The 20058-nt window shown below is 42.7% G+C and overlaps 1 protein-coding gene across 2 annotated transcripts; it reads right to left on the bottom strand.

Annotated features, from left to right (window-relative positions):
- Positions 1–584: 584 nt before the first annotated feature.
- LOC111853947 (spermatogenesis-associated serine-rich protein 2-like) lies at positions 585–17581 on the bottom strand. Of its 2 annotated transcripts, none has more exons than XM_023831425.2 (13): positions 17463–17581; positions 13200–13626; positions 11429–11508; positions 11072–11180; positions 10810–10859; positions 10473–10707; positions 10055–10255; positions 9761–9896; positions 8493–8551; positions 7796–7905; positions 7421–7523; positions 4628–4752; positions 585–3924 (listed from the first exon to the last, which is right to left on the bottom strand). In XM_023831425.2, exons 2-13 carry the CDS (start codon positions 13222–13224, stop codon positions 3643–3645), a joined length of 1515 nt encoding a protein of 504 aa, XP_023687193.1. In that variant the 5' UTR covers positions 13225–13626; positions 17463–17581; the 3' UTR covers positions 585–3642. The 2 variants fall into 2 exon arrangements, with proteins under 2 accessions (XP_023687193.1, XP_023687184.1); XM_023831416.2 differs by having other exon boundaries at positions 13200–13486; positions 17463–17568.
- Between the last annotated feature and the right edge of the window lie 2477 nt (positions 17582–20058).

Raw genomic sequence — 20058 nt, 5'->3', positions numbered from 1 at the left:
TAAAGTGTTGCACTCCAGCACTGCTGCGCTAACTGCTGTGTAAACAGCTGACAGCTGCGATTTCAGGAAGGCCAGGATTAAAAAACTCCAGAGCAGCCAGAAGCCACACACACACAGCCAAGATGCTGCATGTGAAACAGGGCTCCTTCCCTAGCAGAAATGGCTCAACAAATGAGTGTGGGCATTTCCAGACCAACAAAGATTCAAGAGTCTAGTGTTTTATTTGCGAAGAGTTTTATTTATAATAAATGAAGCAGGTCAGAGAGGGTGTGCTTGTAGCTCATAATTGAGCTTTGAGGTCAGGTGGTGGTGGGGGGGAAGTTTCTTTGGTCCATATTTCGTATAGAGGGAGTAAGGAGTGAAATGAGAAGACCAAGGCACTTCACGTGTAACGCTCTGTCTCCAAGAGGCCGGTCTGGAAACACAACAGATGTTCACCCAAGAAGTGGGGTGTGTTAAACCGCTCAAGTGAGGGGAATCTACACAAATATCTACTGTAGATACAAAAACAGTCCAGGTTGACTAAGCCCCTTGTTGGTGTAGCTTATGTACATTTTCAAAGAAATATCATACATACAAAGCAATTCAAGGAAAAACATATTTATATTTAATATTTGAAAAGAGATTTGATTTACCAAACACTAATTCTACTGTACTCATTACACAATTTGTCCTTTAGAAAAAAAGTTCATATGAAAATAAATGAAAGTGAAAACTGCTCACAAAGGCAGTAACTCAGACTGAACTTGGTTTCTTTGGAGAATGGCTTTCCTTAACAGAAATGTATGGCCTAATTGAGCAAAGTCTACTACAGGTTTTATTTTAAAACCAACCTCTCATCCAGTTTGATGTAGCAATGCAGACAACAAGCACCTTTTAAAGTGACTCTAAGGCATAGAATGAGCACGTATAACTTTGAAAGGAAATAAAGTCCAAACATTTGGTGCAGCAGCTTGATACGTACACACCCATCCACTAGTCCAGCATTTGAAAGGACGCAGCAGGAAACAGGACGAATCCACTGAGAAATAGGAGGTAAGGCTAAAGGGGCAGCAAAAACCAGACAAGCCATGTCTACTGAAATGGTCGAGCTTCAGAATCAAGTTAAAATCAGTCCAGAACACCTTACCACCTACACATCCACATCATAAAGTTGTTAAAATCCAATGAATGCTAAACAGGACATCCTCTGACTGCATATCTAGAGCCCAAGCCATTGCTACCCACAAATAAGGTCATTGTTTGCATATTTGCAAGCCTACAGTTTTACACATAAGGAGCCAAGAGCATAATCAGAAGTAGTTACCATCTGGACAGGTTCAGAACCAACATACAATAAAATTCACTGACATGCAAGTTACAGCCAAACCCAATGACAAGTGAATTCACTCGTGTCATTCTTACAGAATGTCAAAAAAATTTTGTGCTAAATATGAATTTGTTTAAACCAAACTCCACTTTAACTTTAGTCTAATTGTTACATCTTGAACATTATAATACAATAGTTCACATAGTACATTTTGGCTTTGTAATAAAGTAAATAATATTCAAAACCATAAGAAAAACTACTGATATTTACATTAATTTAATGGGATACTATTCATTGTCTACAGGTCAGGTCAGGTTGGGGAGTATGCACTGATGCAGCGCGTTGCCACACCCACCACACAGCGAAACTCCTCGGGATCCTGGGTGACGACCCCCCAGGCAGACACACGGTCCAGTCCCACCCTCTTGAAATGGCCCTCTATCTGCCGCAGCCAGGTGTTACGTGGGCGTCCCCTCGGCCTGGTCCAGTCGCTTGGGTCCTCAGCAATGATCCCTGCGAGCCGGATCACCCTCAAGAAAACGCGCCACATGGCCGTAGTGCCGTAACTGACCCTACCTCACTGTGCAGGTAATGTGCCTCATTCGGGACTCATCTAGCAGCCGCTCGTTCGACTCAAAGTCAAACCAGCGGATTCTCTGAAGAGACACAGTACCAAAGGAGTCCGGTCTTTGTCTCAGCTCACTGGACAGCGTCCATGTCTCACAGCCATACAGCAAGTCAGAGAGCACCAGAACTCTAAAGACTTGGACCTTCGTCCTCTTGCAAAGACATCAGGAGTGCCACACACCCCTATCCAGCGACCTCATGACCCCCCATGCTCTTCCAATCCGTCTGACCTCATAGGAAGTCACCAGAGACATGAATGTTGCTGCTGAGGTATGTGAATCTCTCAACGAGGTCGTCATTCTCCCTGCAGGCAGGCACACTACTCATGGCTGTGCCTAAGAAGTCATTAAATGCCTGGATCTTGCTCTTTAACCAGGACACCCGCAATCCCAGATACTCAGACTCCTCGCTCAGTCTGCAGACATTTCACAAATGAAGAATCATAATTTTTCAAAATGCATTTGTCCCAAAACGACACTGAGGCATAGGGGCAGAAAACCCTTATCACAAACGCCATTCCATCCTCCATTTTACTTCGGTATGCTCAAGTAAAATGTGAAACTCTGAAAAGTCACCTGGCCCCAACATCAAGCTTCTGCTTCTGCCATGCTGGCATCCTGTCCAAAGATGATTAGCGGCAACATCTGATGGACAATCAGGAGTCAAGTAATTAGCCATCTTCTAATCTAAGCTATGAAATTTTGATACAAGGCTATAATCACAAAAAAGGTTTTTTTGCTAAGTACAAAAGGCAATATCATATAGGATATACAATAGTGCACACTTCAAAATAACTGATTTTGAGTGAAATGCAGAAATGCGTTTACAAGACTCATAAGTAGGAGAAGGTGGACCTTTCCAAAGAGGAAACACAAATATGGTAGAAACATAGATCATCCTGCTTCAAACATGCCCAAGGATTGTCTCCAATTAAGCCTTCCACGATGTGCTCAGAATAAGAATACAGTAACCAATTACATTAATTAAAAAGTATTAAAGGTATCAGTACATTAACAGTAATTATTGATGGAGCACAAATATATTTTAAACCGTAGAGGTGCAGTGGTTCCATAAAAAGAAAGCTGTGTCCAATACGAGTTCATGCAACACGCAGCCGTCCTGGAAATACTTCCTTCAGCATTTCCTGGTCATATCAGATTTGCCATTAGATATGAATAACTGGCACCTCATAGACTTCTGCTTCTTGCATAAACATTAGCCACCTCAAACACAGAGAGGAAATTTAAAAGTAAAAAACTAAAAGGATACAGAGTGTGATTACACTGCTACAAAGTTACCCTCCATGCATTTCCACCCCGGGGGGTAAACCCCCCACCCCATATCATATAATCTGTATATATCCTCCAGAAAAGCAGAGCTTCCCCACACAGCCTTGCAGTGCTCAACAGCTGTTGACTAGAATCAAGAGCTGACAGGGGAAGGCATCCTGCCCCAGAAAATGAAGCAAACATGAAATAGAGACGTTTAGGAAACTGCTAGTGCCAACAGAAACGTGCTAGCTGTCACGGGACAGACTGCAGATCGACTACAGCTAGACGAAGGAGGACCACAGCGAAGCAAAGGGAGATTCAAAGTAAACCTTAACGTGACGATAGAGCGAACACACACACACACATACAAAAAATGGATTAAACGTAACTGTGATTCTTCATCAGGCCTAATGTGAATTTGAGTGGAGGTTGATGTCAAGGGCGGTGTTCCCGTGGCCGTCTTTGGGGGAGCCCGTTTGGAGTGGTGTTGAAATGCCGGGGCACAGATGTGGCGGTATGCACCAAACCGTTCCTGGCGCCGAGGGTGAGCGGGGCAGGATGAGAGGCACTGTCGGGGGCTGCCATTTGCCCACGATTGTTCTGGTTGCGGTAGTGAGGCCGACTGAGGTTCCGGTCTAGGTGTGGCCCACCATTCATGCTTTGGGCCCCGGGCTGCTGAGCCAGACCCTGGGCTGGCCGAACGCCGCTTTGATGAGCCTGAGAAATGAGGCAGGAGATGCACTGCATTAACCCAACGGTGAAATTACATGAGCAATCTTCTAAAAGCAAGAGACCCAACCAACAGTGCCAGAGAAGTGACAAACACACTGGACACCGTTTCAAGACGTCCTTGAGTGCAGCGCTGTTAAACGATCTCCAGAAGTTTGGCTGTACAACCTGGGGGAAGGAGCCACTTAGTGAATCGCTGTAACGATGCACGGGAACTGAGTGGCGGGGGCTGGGGGGGTTCTGCATGATAGGCCTGGTTTTCCCTCTCCATTATGCACTGCACCGTGGCTTCTAAAGAATCCAAACTCCAGCCAAAAATGGAACCTACTTTCTTAATGACCTTACTCAGCCTCAGAAGGTCCCCACCACCTCATCACACTGGAGCATGAAAATGCACTCTGGCTACCACGCTTGGATAAAAGCCGAGTAGCATCTTGGATCATAAATGAACAGAGCACAGTGCTCTGACGAAGAATAGCCTCACTTACCCCAGGTTTATTTTGTCACACCCCCCCAAATCAGATGATGCTCAGTCATCATAATAAGCAATAAAAACCAACGACTGAGAAGGTCGCAATGTTTTCAAAGACAGCAGAGTCCCTGCACTTAATCAGAGGCTTATAATGAAAAAGCCGGATGTCCGTTTCTTTAAAGTCACCAGGGACTGTCCCAGAGACGGAGGCGGGCTTACCGGCCTGAGCGGCTGGGCCGAGCCATGAGGAAGGACCTGCATCCCTGGTTTGGCTGATCCGACCAGAGGGGACGAGGCTGAACTGCAGAGCGAGCGGCTGGAGTAGCCTGTCTGGGGGTGGTACACTGAAACGGGGGTGGAGGCAGTCAGTCAGCATTTCACAAACCAGATACTGCAGATGCTTAAAGAACCACAGCCGCTCTACACTCTACAAACACAAATGCTGGGCACAACTTTGGGTACAACTAGGGCTGGACAATAATTCGATATCAATATATATCGCGATATAATTTTTTTCGATAACGGTGATACGATTTTTAAACACATTTCCGATATTTCGATATACATTTGAATATTATATATATTCACCGGCTTTTAAAAATGTATCACAAGTGCTAAACAGCGCGTATTCAAATCGCATTTGCATGGTAATTTGCTGAACAACGCAGCTGTGAAACGTGATCCAGGTAAAACTTTTTTAGACAGCATAAATAATATTGAAGCATTTGTTTTCAAGCAGACTGTTAAAAGCAAAAGCAACAAAGCATTTTAGACTTTGTAAAGAAACCATAGTAACCACGTGTATGATACTTTTCAGAGCTGCGTCAGAGGGAAATGACTCGTGAATTTAATTTTGACACTGGTTAGCTTTTTGTGAAAACGAACTACAGTACACCCCGCAGGTTTTTCGTGATTTTGTGAGCGATCTTTGTGTTTTCAATGTTGGAGAATATAATTAAAGGTTTGTATCAAGAAACGACGGTGGTTTTTATTGTATACTGGTAAATCTCTGCTGTTAGTTGGTGGTATGCCTTTTGTTAGCCAACATGTATGTCGGGGCCGGCTCTACGCTGGGGCAACGCCCCCTTAAGCAAACGTCCTGCCCCCTTAAATCAAACTTTTAGAAGTTGAGGAAGAAAATAATAATTACCCACAAACTGAATATGGACAAGATTTACTACAGTAGCTGAAAAATCCACTGAAAAAGGCACAAACGGGATGATAAGTTTTACTTCTTGTTCGCTCTTTCCCTCCGCGTTCTGTTTGTGCGCGGCCTCACGCAGCACTCGGCAGATCCCCCACTCACCCTCCCCCCAGCTAAACATCCAATCACTGTTAGTATGCAAATGAGCCAGTTTCTCAGTAGGCAGGGCAAAGCGAAATGAGCTGCGTGATTGCGGAAGGTTTGGAGGAAACAGCAATCTCTCTCGTCAAAATCATAGTGACTAGTGAGATCATGGTTCGAATTATTTTTGTCTATTTGGGGGGGTCTTGATCGGGGGGTACTGTACCCCCCAGTACCCCCCGATCAAGACCCCCCCCAAATAGACAAAAATAGCAGTTTGGGGGGGGGGGGTATTAACATTTTTCTTGTTGTTTTTTTTTTTTTTAAGAAAGAACCTCACCTTGTAGGAAAATTTTATGTAAAACGATTTTAGACACCCCTAGTGTGGATCGTACCATTTGAACCACCTTGGCGCTAGAAGCAGCTTAGCCAGTCGGTTACGTCATTCATTCTCATTGAGCGACTTGTTCGTTGTGATTTCAAGATTCTTTATTCGTCACATACATAGTTATAACAAGTACAACATGTAGTGAAATGAACCCTGACCGATCCTATTTTTCAGTTTTATATTTCAAGACTCGGTGAATTGATTTTTTCTTTTTCATAACTTAGCCTACCCTTTTTAGTTTTGGTAATATTGGCAATAGTGAAAAGTGTTTTGTTGGGTTCAAATATGTTTGATATAGGCCATCCAATTAAGGTAAATGTCTTGTTTTCAATCTGATGAGGAATATTTTATTTTATTTTTTGTTTTACTTTTCAGTTTTCCCCCTGAGGGATTGCCACCTTACTGTGGTCAGGGGCTTTGCGTGCCTCAGTGACCCTAAGAGCTACACCAGCAGAAGCTTAGCCTTCAGGTGGGACACCCAAGTTGGACAGGTCTTAGGGCAGAGGCCTGACAAAGTGCAATCCAATTACATGACAAAAACAGTTATCCAGAGCACCACCCCACCCCTTTCCCGCCTTTGTCACCACTATGTGCCCCCTTCACATTTCTGTCTGCCCCCTCATATATGCATGTCTAGAACCGGCCCCGATGTATGTACATATTTATAGCATGCCGATCGCGTCAAACAAATCGCTGCAATGCCAAAAACCCGTGCATGTACATTCTCAGTTATTAACGCACATAAATACATTTCAAGCACATGCTAATATATTGCTGCCATATTGGTTTTCGGTTATCTCGATCATCGGTTATCTCGACGCTTTTTGGCAACCCCCTAGGCCGGCGACATAACCGGGTTCGACTGTATATGAATAATCAGCCTGTTCTAGTTTAAATGGAAATATATTATTGTTAATAAGCTGAGTCTGAGAGTTTTATTTATTTGATAGTTTATTTCACATTTCTTGTTTGTAAAGGCTAAATACAAATAAAAAGTGAACCTTTTTTTTTTTGTACTGTTTTTATTTTAAAAAAAAATTATATAATTTTAATAGGAGGAGCCTGGAGGTATTATAGACTTTGCAAATTCAGTTTGCAGACAACCATTGTGCGTGTCCTCGGCAGTTTTTTCCTGAGGCTTTTTAATATTGTCCATATCGATATCGGAATTATATCGTATCGACCAAAATTAGGAAATATATCGTGATATAAATTTTTGCCATATCGTCCAGGCCTAGGTACAACCCAGAAAACCAGTCTGATTTCATAATAATTCCAATTTAAAAACTAAGCGATAGGATATGACATACGGGTCTATTCTCAGACGAGAATAACGCACCTTGTCCAAAGCTCATGATACTCTTTCTGAGAGACTCCAGATCGTGGGTAAATTTGACGGCCTTTCCCAGGTCCTCGTCGTACTTCCGCTCACTCACAAAGTGCTGCGGGCACAGGAATGTACAGCTTGCATAACTAGTCATGTCCTAGCAGATTCAAACCAAGGCATGATGAGCATAGACAAATTTACTTAAGTCATATTTCCAACAAGTGAAGAACAGCAAATGAGAAAACAGATTAAATAAACAATAATAAAGACGCTATTACTCTTATGAATACAAGAGTAGAGCGGAAATTAGTCTTGGCTGACACCACCCCAAAGTATTTTGCCGGAAACATGTTTTACCGTAAACAAACTGGCGTTCGAAAGACTGACCTTGATGTCCGCGCGGAGTTCACCAAGCTGGTCCTCCGTCATGGAGGATGATTGTTCTGACAGTCGCCGGAGATCCTCCGCTTTCTTCTGCCGGGCGTCCAGTATAGCCACTGAAAAGCAGAGGGTCAGACTGCCACGTCCATTACTGCGGCGGTATTTACCCCCAGCAACGGCATCACTGCACCATCCCAAAGCAGGCCTCCGCAAAAACAACAGTTAGCTTTCAGTTCTGTCAGCCTTTTGTAGGTAATAAGAATACAGGCTGCAAAAGGTGACAATGAACCCTAACCTAAGACCGAGGAGATATCAAATATTGGATGTAATCATTTTTGTATTCATCATTTTAAAAGTATATAATAAACTTAAAATTATCCATTAATAAGTATCGTTTTAGCCCCCATTAATATCCCTGGGTCAAGTCCTTCCAGCTCCAGAAAGTTCAGGAGATCCAGAAAGGATTACCATGACTGCCTCCCCCCACAGCTGAACAAAGGCAGCATTCATTCCTCCCTGGACACCTGAGAAGCGGTGCCCCCTCCACGGCCAGGCAAAGGGTCACCGCGGGGGGGGGGAGAGAACAGCCCCTTTCTGTACGCGCACGGACATGCGCGCACATGCAAACGTGCGCACGCGCCCTTAGGCAGCTCCAATGCATGGCGACACGCAAACGTTCAGCTTCACTCCGCCTCATACTCACTGGCTTCTGCTTTGACTTTGTCCATTTCCGCCAGCAGGGCCACCTCTCTGTCCATAAGACTATACAAAGGGAAGAAGAAAGGCAAGGCATGGCCTTCAGTGACCTAGCGCTGGATAAAACGGCATCCAGATGCAACACAGGTCTGCAAACTAATAAGTACCAGCACAGCTGGAAAATACATAATGCAAGAATGGGGGAGATTAGGGCCGTGTGCAGTGTTATGGTCAAGACATCACTCATTCACTCAGACTGCCAACTGAAGTAGCCTCACTGCTAGGCAGATCGCCAGCCTTGCTAGCAGTCATTCAGAACTTAAAGTGCCACTGTAACGTAAACTATGTGACCCAGGCCTGTGGTATGACCCATCCACTCTGATCAGAGTTACAGCTGGGGATTGAACTGTTTTCCAATTGAAAGACACTGTTTTAACAGTCCCAGAGGCAGCGTCTTCAGGAATACCACGACTGAAGTTGGACAGAGTACACAGATACCATTCATTGCAGATGGAAAATATCAGATTTCCTCTACACGTCTTTGCTATTCTGTGGTGGTACGAGTCTACATGACACTAGTCATTTTGCTGCTTAGGGCTTTGACATTGGGTACATCGTTCATAGCAAATAGCTAGCAGTTCCACATGATTCCTACCATGCATAAATCCTCTATCTTTCACCGCCCCAAAGATTCATCCAGAATCAGGAAGAGGAACTGGGGAGGATTTATAAGATCTTACTAGTATCAAATGGTGAAGTGGCAAGAATCAGCTGACAGGATACAAATTCCTGCATGTATCCCTGCAGTAGTTTACATTAAGATCAGGAGGATTTGTTTCCACAAAACTGAAATGTGTCGAGCATGTCAAAGGAGGATATTAAATTCTTCATTGAACAAGCATGCAATATAATTTCCTTTGGATGCAAACTAAATCTCAGGGTTTATACCAGGGCTATTCAAATTCTGGTCCTCAAGGTCCGAGCACTGCTGGTTTTCCAGCCTTCCTTTACCTGTGAGCCAGGTGTGAAGCCTCTGGCCAATCAGAATCAGGAATTATTAAACAAACTATTTGGGAGAACTGAAAACACGGCCCGGATTTGGAATCGAGATCCAGATTAGAAGAACCCTGGTTTAGAAATTTTCAACGGAATTTACCATTAAATTTACTAAGTACTAATACTATGCATATATAATTCACCGACTAAGCATTTTGAACAATGGCTGAAACATAACAGCATAGTTCTGCCTCACGCGGGCCACAGATGCTCACACACCAGCTCTGCAGCTCAGAGAAGGTCTGCTTCATCCTCTTGATGGAAGAGTCCATCTCATCCTTCACCACAACCCTGTAACGAGTGAGTGATGCCGTGCAGCGATGCAGATCCTTCACAGACTTGTCGATGTTTGGTGCTGGAGGAGGGGAGGACACGTTACACGTTAAGAGACAGCCAACTAAATCAAAGGAATCAGACCACCTGACGCCTGGTTCCTTGCACGCGGAAACTCCTAGTGTGGCCCAGCTTGTGGTACATTATCATAGAGGTCCAGGCGACAGACTGTGTTTTTACCGATTTTTTTGTTGACGGCGCTGGCATTCTGACCATTCTCCGCAGAGGGAGGGGCAGATGAGGATGCTGGCTGGACACTGCAGCCTGCTGTGAATCGGGCCTTGCTTCCTGAAGGCCTCAGCACAGCTTTGCCTCGCTGACCTCCCTGGCCACCTCCAGAGGCTGGGTTTGGTGCAATGCGTTTGAAATCCATACCTGTGCCTTGACACAATATACAAAAAAAAAAATGTAGGAAGAGAAGTAGAAAATGTCGGTTTCCCCATAAAAGACAAGGAAACAATCTCAGAAAACCCAACACTCAGTGTTATTACAGTTAACTCGATTAAGCCCTTAATCTTTTACATGAGCCATCACAATCAAAAAGCCAAAACAGAGGTGAGCTCCTCCACAGCTTCTCGCCATGGGCAGCCATCACTACCTGCAGCCGGTTCTGTGAGCTCAGACACGGCGGACCTGCAGTCCAGCTCAACCGTGTCCAGAGAGGCGGAATCGAGTTGCTCGCTGAGGGAGTCTGCAGAGTCTCCGTCAAGCCCGGAGCCGTTGCCGTGGAGACCATTCACCGCATCCTTGCCGTCAGACGGAGACGTGCATTCGGCCTGGACGGAATCCGTCTGACTCCCCGTCTGCGGTTTTGGTTTCTTTTTCTTCTTAGGCTGCACATCAAAACAACACGCAAATATAGCACCCACTTCGAAGCTCTGATGCAGCTTTAATTTACAGTGCAGGCTGCATCTTCGTCTGACAGACACACACACCTTTTTCTTTCCTGTTACATTCCATTCTTTCAGGATTTCAGCAGCACTTCCTGAAGCAGAGAGAGAAAATGACAGACAGAATAAAAGTTTGTTAATAAAGAAGTTGTTCTAAACAATCTAAGCCATTCAAAAGTTGATTTTTAAAGACTGAAATGTGGTACATATTCCAGAGGACTGCAAGGAAAGAGCAACACCAAAATTCATACATTCAAAACACTTTGCAGGCAACAACAATGAATGAGGACACCCGCATCACCCGCACCTTCCACGAAGGCCTGCACAGCATGATCCACACAATTCTCAAAATGCTGCAACACCAGGACAATCTCGTTGTTGCTCCTGTTGGGGACCACAGCTCGGACAGCATTTATCTGCAGATTTAAAGAAATGCAGCGCTAGAGCAGGCGAGAGGAACCTCCTTCTTAAAACTCTCCAGTCCTTGCAGAAAATACTGAGAAGTCACAATGTTTTCTGAGATGCAAAAACACACTGACAGTCTCTCTCTCTCAGGGGAGGTTAAGATCAAATTCTTGTTGCACCTAGTTATGGCTCCTCCCAGATGCTACACACTTAGACTATCTTGAGATCTGTTCGTGCACGTCAGCAGGCCAGATCTTACCTTTTCCTTCATTCTCCCAAACGTGCCTCCTTGTGACATCACCATTTTGGAGTGCGTATCAAACACCACATCTGAGGTATCTGTTCATGGGGGAACAAGCGAGAAGTTCAGCACTGTGGAGAGACACTAACATTTTGTAGTACAGAAGCAGAACAGAATTACACTGGCAACATTTCTGATGCGCCTCATCTTTCGGACAGTCACTCACAGGTATGCACCGACACAAGGCAGTTCTTAAATAAACAACCACACAAGTGAGATACTTAATGAACATGAGGGAGCAAACCTTCAGAAAACAAATTAAATAGAGACAGGCTACGATGTGTATATCATATACACATAAATTACACTGACACCTGAGAGGCCTGATTTTCTAGACTGTATGACTGCGGGATTCAAAGACTTTCTTCCCAACCTATTGGAAAACCTTTTATAAGCATGAGCAACTGGACTGAACAGGGGACCCTCTGTTGCACATACTACAAAGGTAAAGAAGGGACCCGTGTTAGATACACATTATTCTGCATATTCAAAAATGTTCAGTCTGTCCATCCACGGCCCATCCCAGCTGTGCGTGCTGCCTTATGCTAAGCTTTTAATGCTAAATAGATTAGTGATGCTTAAAGGGACCTTCCAAAGAACAAAAGACGGACGGCAACCATAAAAACAACAGGTCATACATAAGGAGTGGCTGTACAACTTAAGACATGCCCATTTCAATGCATATTACACGGTCATGCAAAAGGTAGATGTGGTAAACGTGGCTGATCCTAGACAAACGACTAAAATTACAAAACAGAAGGCGAAATACATTAATGGGTCCCTGATGGAGTGCAAACACTGGCCATAAGTATTACAGGCAGTCACACTGACAGCAAAAATTAGTATGAATTTGTGTATGAGGCAAGGTGTTCTGAGGAACATTCAAGAACCAGTGAAGCTGTGTCACCTTGGGCCTCCTTGTAATACACCCCCTTGACAACTCTTTTGTTTAAAACACACATTGAAACAGAGGGGGTCTCGTTACTTAAGGAAGACATCTGTGCGGACCCCGGTAGACCAGATGCATCCCAATTTTTTTTGGCACTTGCTGCTTCAGCTCCTCTCCCACACTGCCCTGCATTCTGTGCACACAGCACTCAAAGTAGCATGCATGCCCCCACCCCCCCACCAGCACCATAAAACCAAACCCTTCCATTTCCATGTCAAGGCCATACAAACATATTCCTGTACAGTAAGAGATACTCCAGTCCATGTCTCAGTGACAAAAAAAGGAAATGTGTGAAAAGTCTACTTGATGCAGAAAAAAAATAAGCAAGGATGAAACACTGACTTGGAACCCCAGATATTTCCTATGGCCTCATTTAAACCCTGCATTAGCTAAAGGAGTGAGAGAACGGCGAAAGTGGAAAAATAAATAACTACATATCCATGCCACAGAAGCAGTTCAGGGGAAGCTTAAAAGAAAACAGGTCGCATCTTTACTTCCCAAATTATTCAAAAGGATGCATTCAAGGCACTCTTACCCATAGCAAAAAACGACAAACCCTGCAAGGAAAACCCTTCCTTGAAAAGCACTTTTTACATTACCCCTGCCCCACCTGCTTTTACGCCTTATCAATGTTTCATATTCAAATGCTAAAGGTACGGAAAGAAACACAAAGTTGCTAAACAAATTAACTATTCATGTACAAATTAACCTGACTTTCCACTGCAAAACAGAAATCATAAGGACCTTTTTTGTCTCAAGAAAACTAAAAAGATGACTTACCCTTGGGGCTGTGTTTTTTGGCCATGTTGTAAATCAGACTCTCACCAAGAGGAAGAGGCTGTCGGCTCCAGAGGAATCGAACAGCAGCTGTTCCTCCAGGAGCCCCGGACGTGAGATTGAGTGGGGGTGTGTGTGTGTGGTTCACGCACAGCCACACGTCTTCCCAAAGACAACCGACGGACACGTCTTGAAGCACACTTTTCTTGGGTATTAAAAAAAATCTTGTTTCTGCCTTGGTTTGTCTTCTAGAAGATGCCAGGAAAGGCTCACATTACAGATGCTGGAGGCTGGGCAATGGAGGGGTGGGGAGGAGAGCAGGAAGATGAATCAGGTCAGTCTCCTCTAGAGGCAAACAGCCCATCCAAACTCACAAGCCTGAACGGCACCACTTTTCTCCTCAAAGAAACGCTAAGAAAAAAAATGCAATCTGGAAGACATGGAAGGGGACAAAAAAAAAAATCACTAAGCCCAACAGCAGAGCTGGATATTTTTTAAGAGGTTTGACAAAAGGGCTTCATGGGTATTTGCTAGTAATTCATTCTCTTGGTCTACAATTACTAAATTGCATTACACATTCAGAAAACATGTTGGAATAGGAAGCCAGATGTCTGCGGAAACCAGATGTCTGGAGAAAGAAAAAAAATAATACATTTTTGTTGCAGTTAAGGCACCCATAATGCAAGTCACAATACTTCATAGTTGATAAAGAAATATAAAATATACAGGTCCACAATATCAATTTTCATATAATGCAGGCACGGCTACAAATACTGATTTTTAAAATGTTAAGAATGAACAGTTTTTCGTTTTTTTTTAGCATTGTTTATAAAGGATATGTTCTGGAATAGTCATTGAATTACAATACACAAAAGCCGGGCAGCTTTCAATCTCTGGGCAATATAGAGAAATGCATACAGGGTGGGTCAAAAAGGAGTATACAATTTTTATTTTACAAAGTAATAGTTCTGTTTTATTTAGTAAAGTTTCTATTTTACAAAGTTATTTTTTAAAGTAGGTATGCAGTTTTTTTCCCCCATTACTGATTAGATCATGTTTAGTCTCTGTCTTCTAAAAACACAATCTGTGCTACGATGTTTAGCTTGCATTCATTAGTAAATCAAACTATCATATTATCTTTACAATGCCTTTTTTAGGTGTTCCACATGTCCTCCATCAATGCTGAAACATTCCTGGAGTCTCTCCCTGACACTGTGACACACTTTAGCTACACACACCCTGGTTAGCCTCAATGTCCACAAATGCTTGCGAGATGAACTCCCTCAATTCATTCACTGTGTGGGCCTTCCTCTCAAAAATTGTCTCCTTGGCTACACACCCAAAAAAAAAGTCCTCAAGTGTCAAGATGGGTGAAAGTAGTGGCAAGTAAACACTGTCACGTCGCCTAATTCAACGCTGGCCTCTACTTTGTAAAATAAAAACTGCATAGCTACTTTTTGCCCACCCTGTACACAGTTTTCCCTTGATACTGCCAAAAAAATCAGTTGTACAATTAAAGCATAAGTACATCATGCACCATAAATTACTAACAACCCATTATTTACCATTTAAACATTGGGATGAATTGGAAAAAAGAGCATATTTTAATTCTCATAGATTGCAATAGTTTCAGTTTCTGGGGCACGTTCATGTGCCAGTCGGCTTCTTCTGCAAGTTTGCTTAAAATAAACACTTGTATACCCTAAGGCAAACATCTCTGTTTGGCTTGAAGACACCCTAGAACAAGATGTATGATTACTTAAAAGCCAAGGCACCTGGAGTTGATCTGCAGTTAAACTTGACTACAAACCAGCATACCTACAACCAATGATTGTACAGTGACCAGCTGTTCTAAAACTCAACTAGTACCTCTGCAGTTCAGCAGGTAAGGAAAAACACAATTCTTCTAATACAGTCTTAAGCCATGATTACAACACTATTGAAAGAGACAACATACTGCTTATATGTTAAAGGCCAGTGAGAAAAAAGCATTGTGCGCAAGTTAATCTGGACTTTGCATAACTACATTACTTTGAGAAAAGAAGCATATATCCCAAATTCGACAATGACAACTACATGTATAACCAAGGAAAATATCATTTTTACTTAAAATACATTTTCCAAAATGGCTTAATTAATTACAACACTCATTTTTATTTGTACCCTATAATAATAATGCAGGACCCATACTGACACACCAGTCTAGAACTCCATTGGGATTTGGAAGCCCAGCAACACACCACCTCCCTTAGCAAATAAGCCATGCTTTCCTAGGCACGGTGTTTTTCAATTAAGTCTCCCTTTCCCACAAAGTATCCCAGGGGAACCAAATAGCTAGACAGACATACAGAGAAAACACAACACTCATAATGACACCCATGGTGAAACTCGATTTAAGACCTAAAGTGTGCTTTGTTATTGCCATTTCAATTAAATTAAACATGCCTTAACTGAGCTATTTAGACATTTCCAATCAAACTGCCTTCAAACTGCATACATCCTTTATGAAACCATTGAGCTCACAAGAATAGTAAATGACAGCTGGGTACCAGTAAAGAATCTGCACTGTCCCAAGAGATTGCAGGATAAATGACGAGGGGGAATCATGTACTGACATGCACAGTTGTTGATTAAGGTATTTATGGTCAATAATCACACTAATTGTACTTCCTTTTCGTTAAATTGCAGTCAAGAAGTCATTCATGCTGGTAAAACTAGTTCGATCAAATATCTCAAAACTATCAGCTGTCTTGTGACCACAGCATTCGATAACCGCTTAAAGTACATCTCGGTCCTACTTGCAAGTTAATCCTGAAACTACCATATTTCCGATTACTACATCTGCAGAAACTAGAATAAAACAGGTGCCTGAGAAAAGCATTTAGAAAACATATATAAAACCCCTAGCATGACTTGTACCGCTATGGCGACAATTAACCTTTGTAGCAACGCAAGCCTTTAGCCACACTTTTACCAGGTTAATTTTGGATTATAACACTGACCTAAAATCCCGATCCTCCACCCAGCATTCTTGAAAGACAACGTCAACACAACTAAATAAGATAGCATATGACAAAGTATCTAGTTTAAAAAATAAAATAAGCCTATTGTCCTTAACAAAAACATCAGGGCACATAACCTGGTCTCACCCCATTACGAAACCCACGTGACCCAGCAGAAAGTCCGAAGTGAACATTGATTTACCCGCACTCCAAATAGCAAATCAGCTGCAAAGAGCTGCTTTACAATAATGGAATAGTGGCGATTGGATAAGGCAAGGCCTCATTAAATGTGTCCTATCCAGGATCCAACTTATAATTACAAGCCACCTCAAATCCTCCGCATGAAAACAGTCACTTTCATGCACCAGAGCGAAGCAGACACGATCAACAGACCCGTGTACATACCGGCGCAGTAAGCAGTCTAGGTCAAGGCAAAGTTAAAATTATGGCGGTGGCAACTACAGAATACGACTAAAATCAGTTGTCAGTTAAACTCCGCTGCACGTTCTTTATGCCAGTAAAATGAATGAAGCATTTAAACCCCGCGCTCCACGTGTCAACATCCGAGAGAAAGGCATCTCCGTCCAGTAACGGCGCAACGGAGTAAACACTGGGTGCATATTTCATTCTTAACCTTAAATAAAACGTAAAAATCTGTCCATCTTAACAGACGGACGTTTTTTATTATTTCCAACTAGCTGGTTAGACCTTTGTTTCGGACAAAGGAAGCAAATCTACCCCAGCAAGTTCGGTAGAAACGTAAAATAAATTAAGCACAATTTGGGGCGTTCTGCTTAATACCGCCCGGTCCTACGTGGTTAGTAACATGCACAGAAACAGTATTGTGGCTGAAAAGCATGAAAGTGTCTAAGTTTCCTTCTCCAGCGCAGGCATTACCTGAAGACGCCGTGCCAAATCAGATTTGCTCGCTAGAAACCAACGGTTACGCTCGCCACATCACATCCAGAACAATATCTAAGAGACTCCAGAATAAAACAAAAATATAATTAAAGTATGCTCAGTGGACCTGGATCGCTGGATGAAAGATAACAATCTGATTAGCTTAGCCAACTAGCTAACCGGCTAGAAGCGAAGACACCGTTTGCGGTCTCCCCCTCTCCGGTCTTCTCTGGTAATTTTGGAAAATCAGCTACAAAACGCAGATACATAATGAAGAAGGCTATTTTGGTTCCACTTCTTAAGTATAAAGTTAAAATGTTTACAGAACTTGAACTTAATCTGACAAAGTATTAAAGTCTCTCACCGAGGCGTCTCCGTGCTGGACCCCAGCTAACCGCTGATATTTTGTCTCCTCTGGTCCAGTCTGCGACGCTCGCGTCGCCCCCAGCCCCCGGAATCATCAGTGTCTCGCTCGTGAACTGCCACGCGTTGAAACGAGAACGCGCACGGCTTTTACAAAAAAAAAAATTCGTGTCTCCACGGAGGCAGGGTATTCTATTGTCTGCATTTTAACTTGTGTTTCCAGGGTATTTTGCAGTTTATAATAACGTCGTCTTAACGTGCAGTTTGTATTGTGATAGTTGCTGAAAATGAAAATCAGTATTGACACATAGAAATTAGTTTGGTGATTATGTTAAGAATAGCGTAAGAATTCATTGTTTTATTGGTAATGATCAGTTTTAATGTATGCAGTTTCTGAGAGGCCTACTCCAGTCCACATCGAGGTGTAGTACGGGAGTGGCATTTGATGCGTGAGAATCGTTTAGATATAGCAATTGTGTTACAGATATGTTATTCACCTGGGTTTTATGTGTAAAGCAAGCTTTAATCTTCATTATTCAAAATGTTTTTATACAAGATTATAATCTTGATAGACCATTTGCGAGAACGACGTATAACCACCCACAAACAGTAAGGCAGTAACTGTTTTCGCTTATAAACTGTGCATTCGATAATGCACAACAGTTAAATAGATATCAGTCTCAGCATTAGTCGCTTACTAAGTCCGAATTATACTTCTGAGGGAAAGAACGTACTGTCTCCTAAAGACAATCCGTGCTACGATATTTAGCTTGCATTAGAAAATCAAATCAAGTCGTATGTTATCTTTACAATGTCTTTTTAATTTCAAGCGACAGGGGGCAGTGCCACCTTAAAATTAGTGTTTTTGTGTGTTCGATTCGCTGTGTGTGATTCCTGACGGGAAAACTCCATCGTGTCACCAGTAAGGGAAGTGTTCCGTGAGACCGAAACGAAAACAATGGAGGGGAAACAATCATCTAGTCTTGCAAACTGGATCTCACTGGACCATGGGCGTAAATTATGGGGGGGATGGGGGGGTTGTAGCCCCCCCAATAAATCAAAACCAGCTAATACAACCCCCCAATAATCATGTTTCCCCCGTAATGGGTGGAGAGCTCAACCCCCCAGTGTTCCAGCCAAAGTTATGCCCTTGCACTGGACATATGATGTAAAATATCGACATCACATTACTCAGATCAACTGTAGAGAAAAAAGGCATTGCTGTAAAGTGTCATTACTCGTTAAATCAAATTCATGTTATATTTTCAATTATATTGTCCATATGTCTCTCATTTAAAATCTCCCAGATTTGTCATAGTTACGAGGTCTGATGGAAAATAATATTCTCAGCAATCCTCTCCTATAACCATTTTATCAGACCTCGTCAAGGGAAAGAGATGGGATGTACCAGAAAGATGTTCATACTAAGTCTCTCATACCAGGGACAGAGGCCTCAGTAAGCTATGAATATGGCTATGTAATGATCCCTTGCTTTGAATTGAAGAGAATGAGCCTCCAGATTGACTTGCACCTCCAAGACTGTGCTTTCTAATGAATTTATTTGAATTATAACTATGCTATAGACTAGGGATGGCGAAAACTAAAAAATTTCTTGACCGACCACCGAGCCTCAGTAGCCGGTTGAAACCGGTTAACCGATTAGTTTAAAATATGGTACGCTATTTGAAATAACAGCCATTTCGAGCCGCGCCTGCAATTTCGCAACTCTGTCGCATCTCTCTGCCGCTCTGCCTCCCGCACACACACACACACACTGCCACTCACGTCACTTTTTTAAAATCCCCTACAGCGCGAAACATGAGTCCCGCAAACGCGGCGCCGAAGAGCTTGTTGTATGTAATCGTAGGACAAATGGCTCCTTAGTTTCAAATGGTTTGGGTACAAGGTGATCGCTTTGAAAATAAAGGCGTTTGTCTAGGTTAGAAGCTCATTTGAAACATTGCCACGGCTCATTTAAGAAAATGACAGCTCCGAAGAGACGCCGCTTTAGTTGAGGTAGTGCTAACCATAATAAAGAAAGATGATGATCATCATCACCTTATCGGTTACCACTGAAATGTAGATGTAATGTATTTCCAAATCTAAGCCCATCTTATGCGGAATGTTGCCTAATAGACTGCAACATGATAAAACCAATGGATAAAACAGGCACCTTCAGAATGCGTAAAAGACGCACCGGCCAAGGCAGGTCTAACTCACTGTGTGCCTTCTAATAACGGACAGGACAACTCTGTTGTATAATTAATATTATTTTTTTATTTTTCAAAAAGACAAGTGTCAACTTCTGTTAAGGGCAACATCTCCTAAACCATAACAGACAAAAACCTACAGCTATTCTTAAGAATAACATTAAATAAACGAAAAATTATTAGAATCTATGAATGAGAATACTGTAGCCAACAAACAGCTCACAGACAGGTGTTAAGGGTGCTAATTATTAAAACATAACACAACGGTTTGGCCATTAGTTATTCTTGGAAAATAAATGAACGAAAAACAAGTTAAAGTTAAATTTCGCAAACCTTGTGAGCGCGAGAACCCAAACGCTGTGACCTCGCGCCAAATGTTTTTATTGG

Source organism: Paramormyrops kingsleyae, chromosome 8, assembly GCF_048594095.1.
Source record: "Paramormyrops kingsleyae isolate MSU_618 chromosome 8, PKINGS_0.4, whole genome shotgun sequence".
NCBI classification, from domain to species: Eukaryota; Metazoa; Chordata; class Actinopteri; order Osteoglossiformes; family Mormyridae; genus Paramormyrops; species Paramormyrops kingsleyae.
This window is presented reverse-complemented; position numbering and strand designations above follow the sequence as displayed.

What these genes read in the sequence shown, in the direction of transcription:
- LOC111853947 (XM_023831425.2), bottom strand. Translation starts at nt 13,224, where the DNA reads ATGGCCAAAAAACACAGCCCCAAGG. An exon ending in CGCCGTCAACAAAAAAATCG is followed by an intron (nt 9,897 to 10,054) that starts GTAAAAACACAG and finishes CCCCTCCTCCAG; the next exon opens with CACCAAACATCGACAAGTCT. An exon ending in AACTCCGCGCGGACATCAAG is followed by an intron (nt 7,524 to 7,795) that starts GTCAGTCTTTCG and finishes CTGTGCCCGCAG; the next exon opens with CACTTTGTGAGTGAGCGGAA.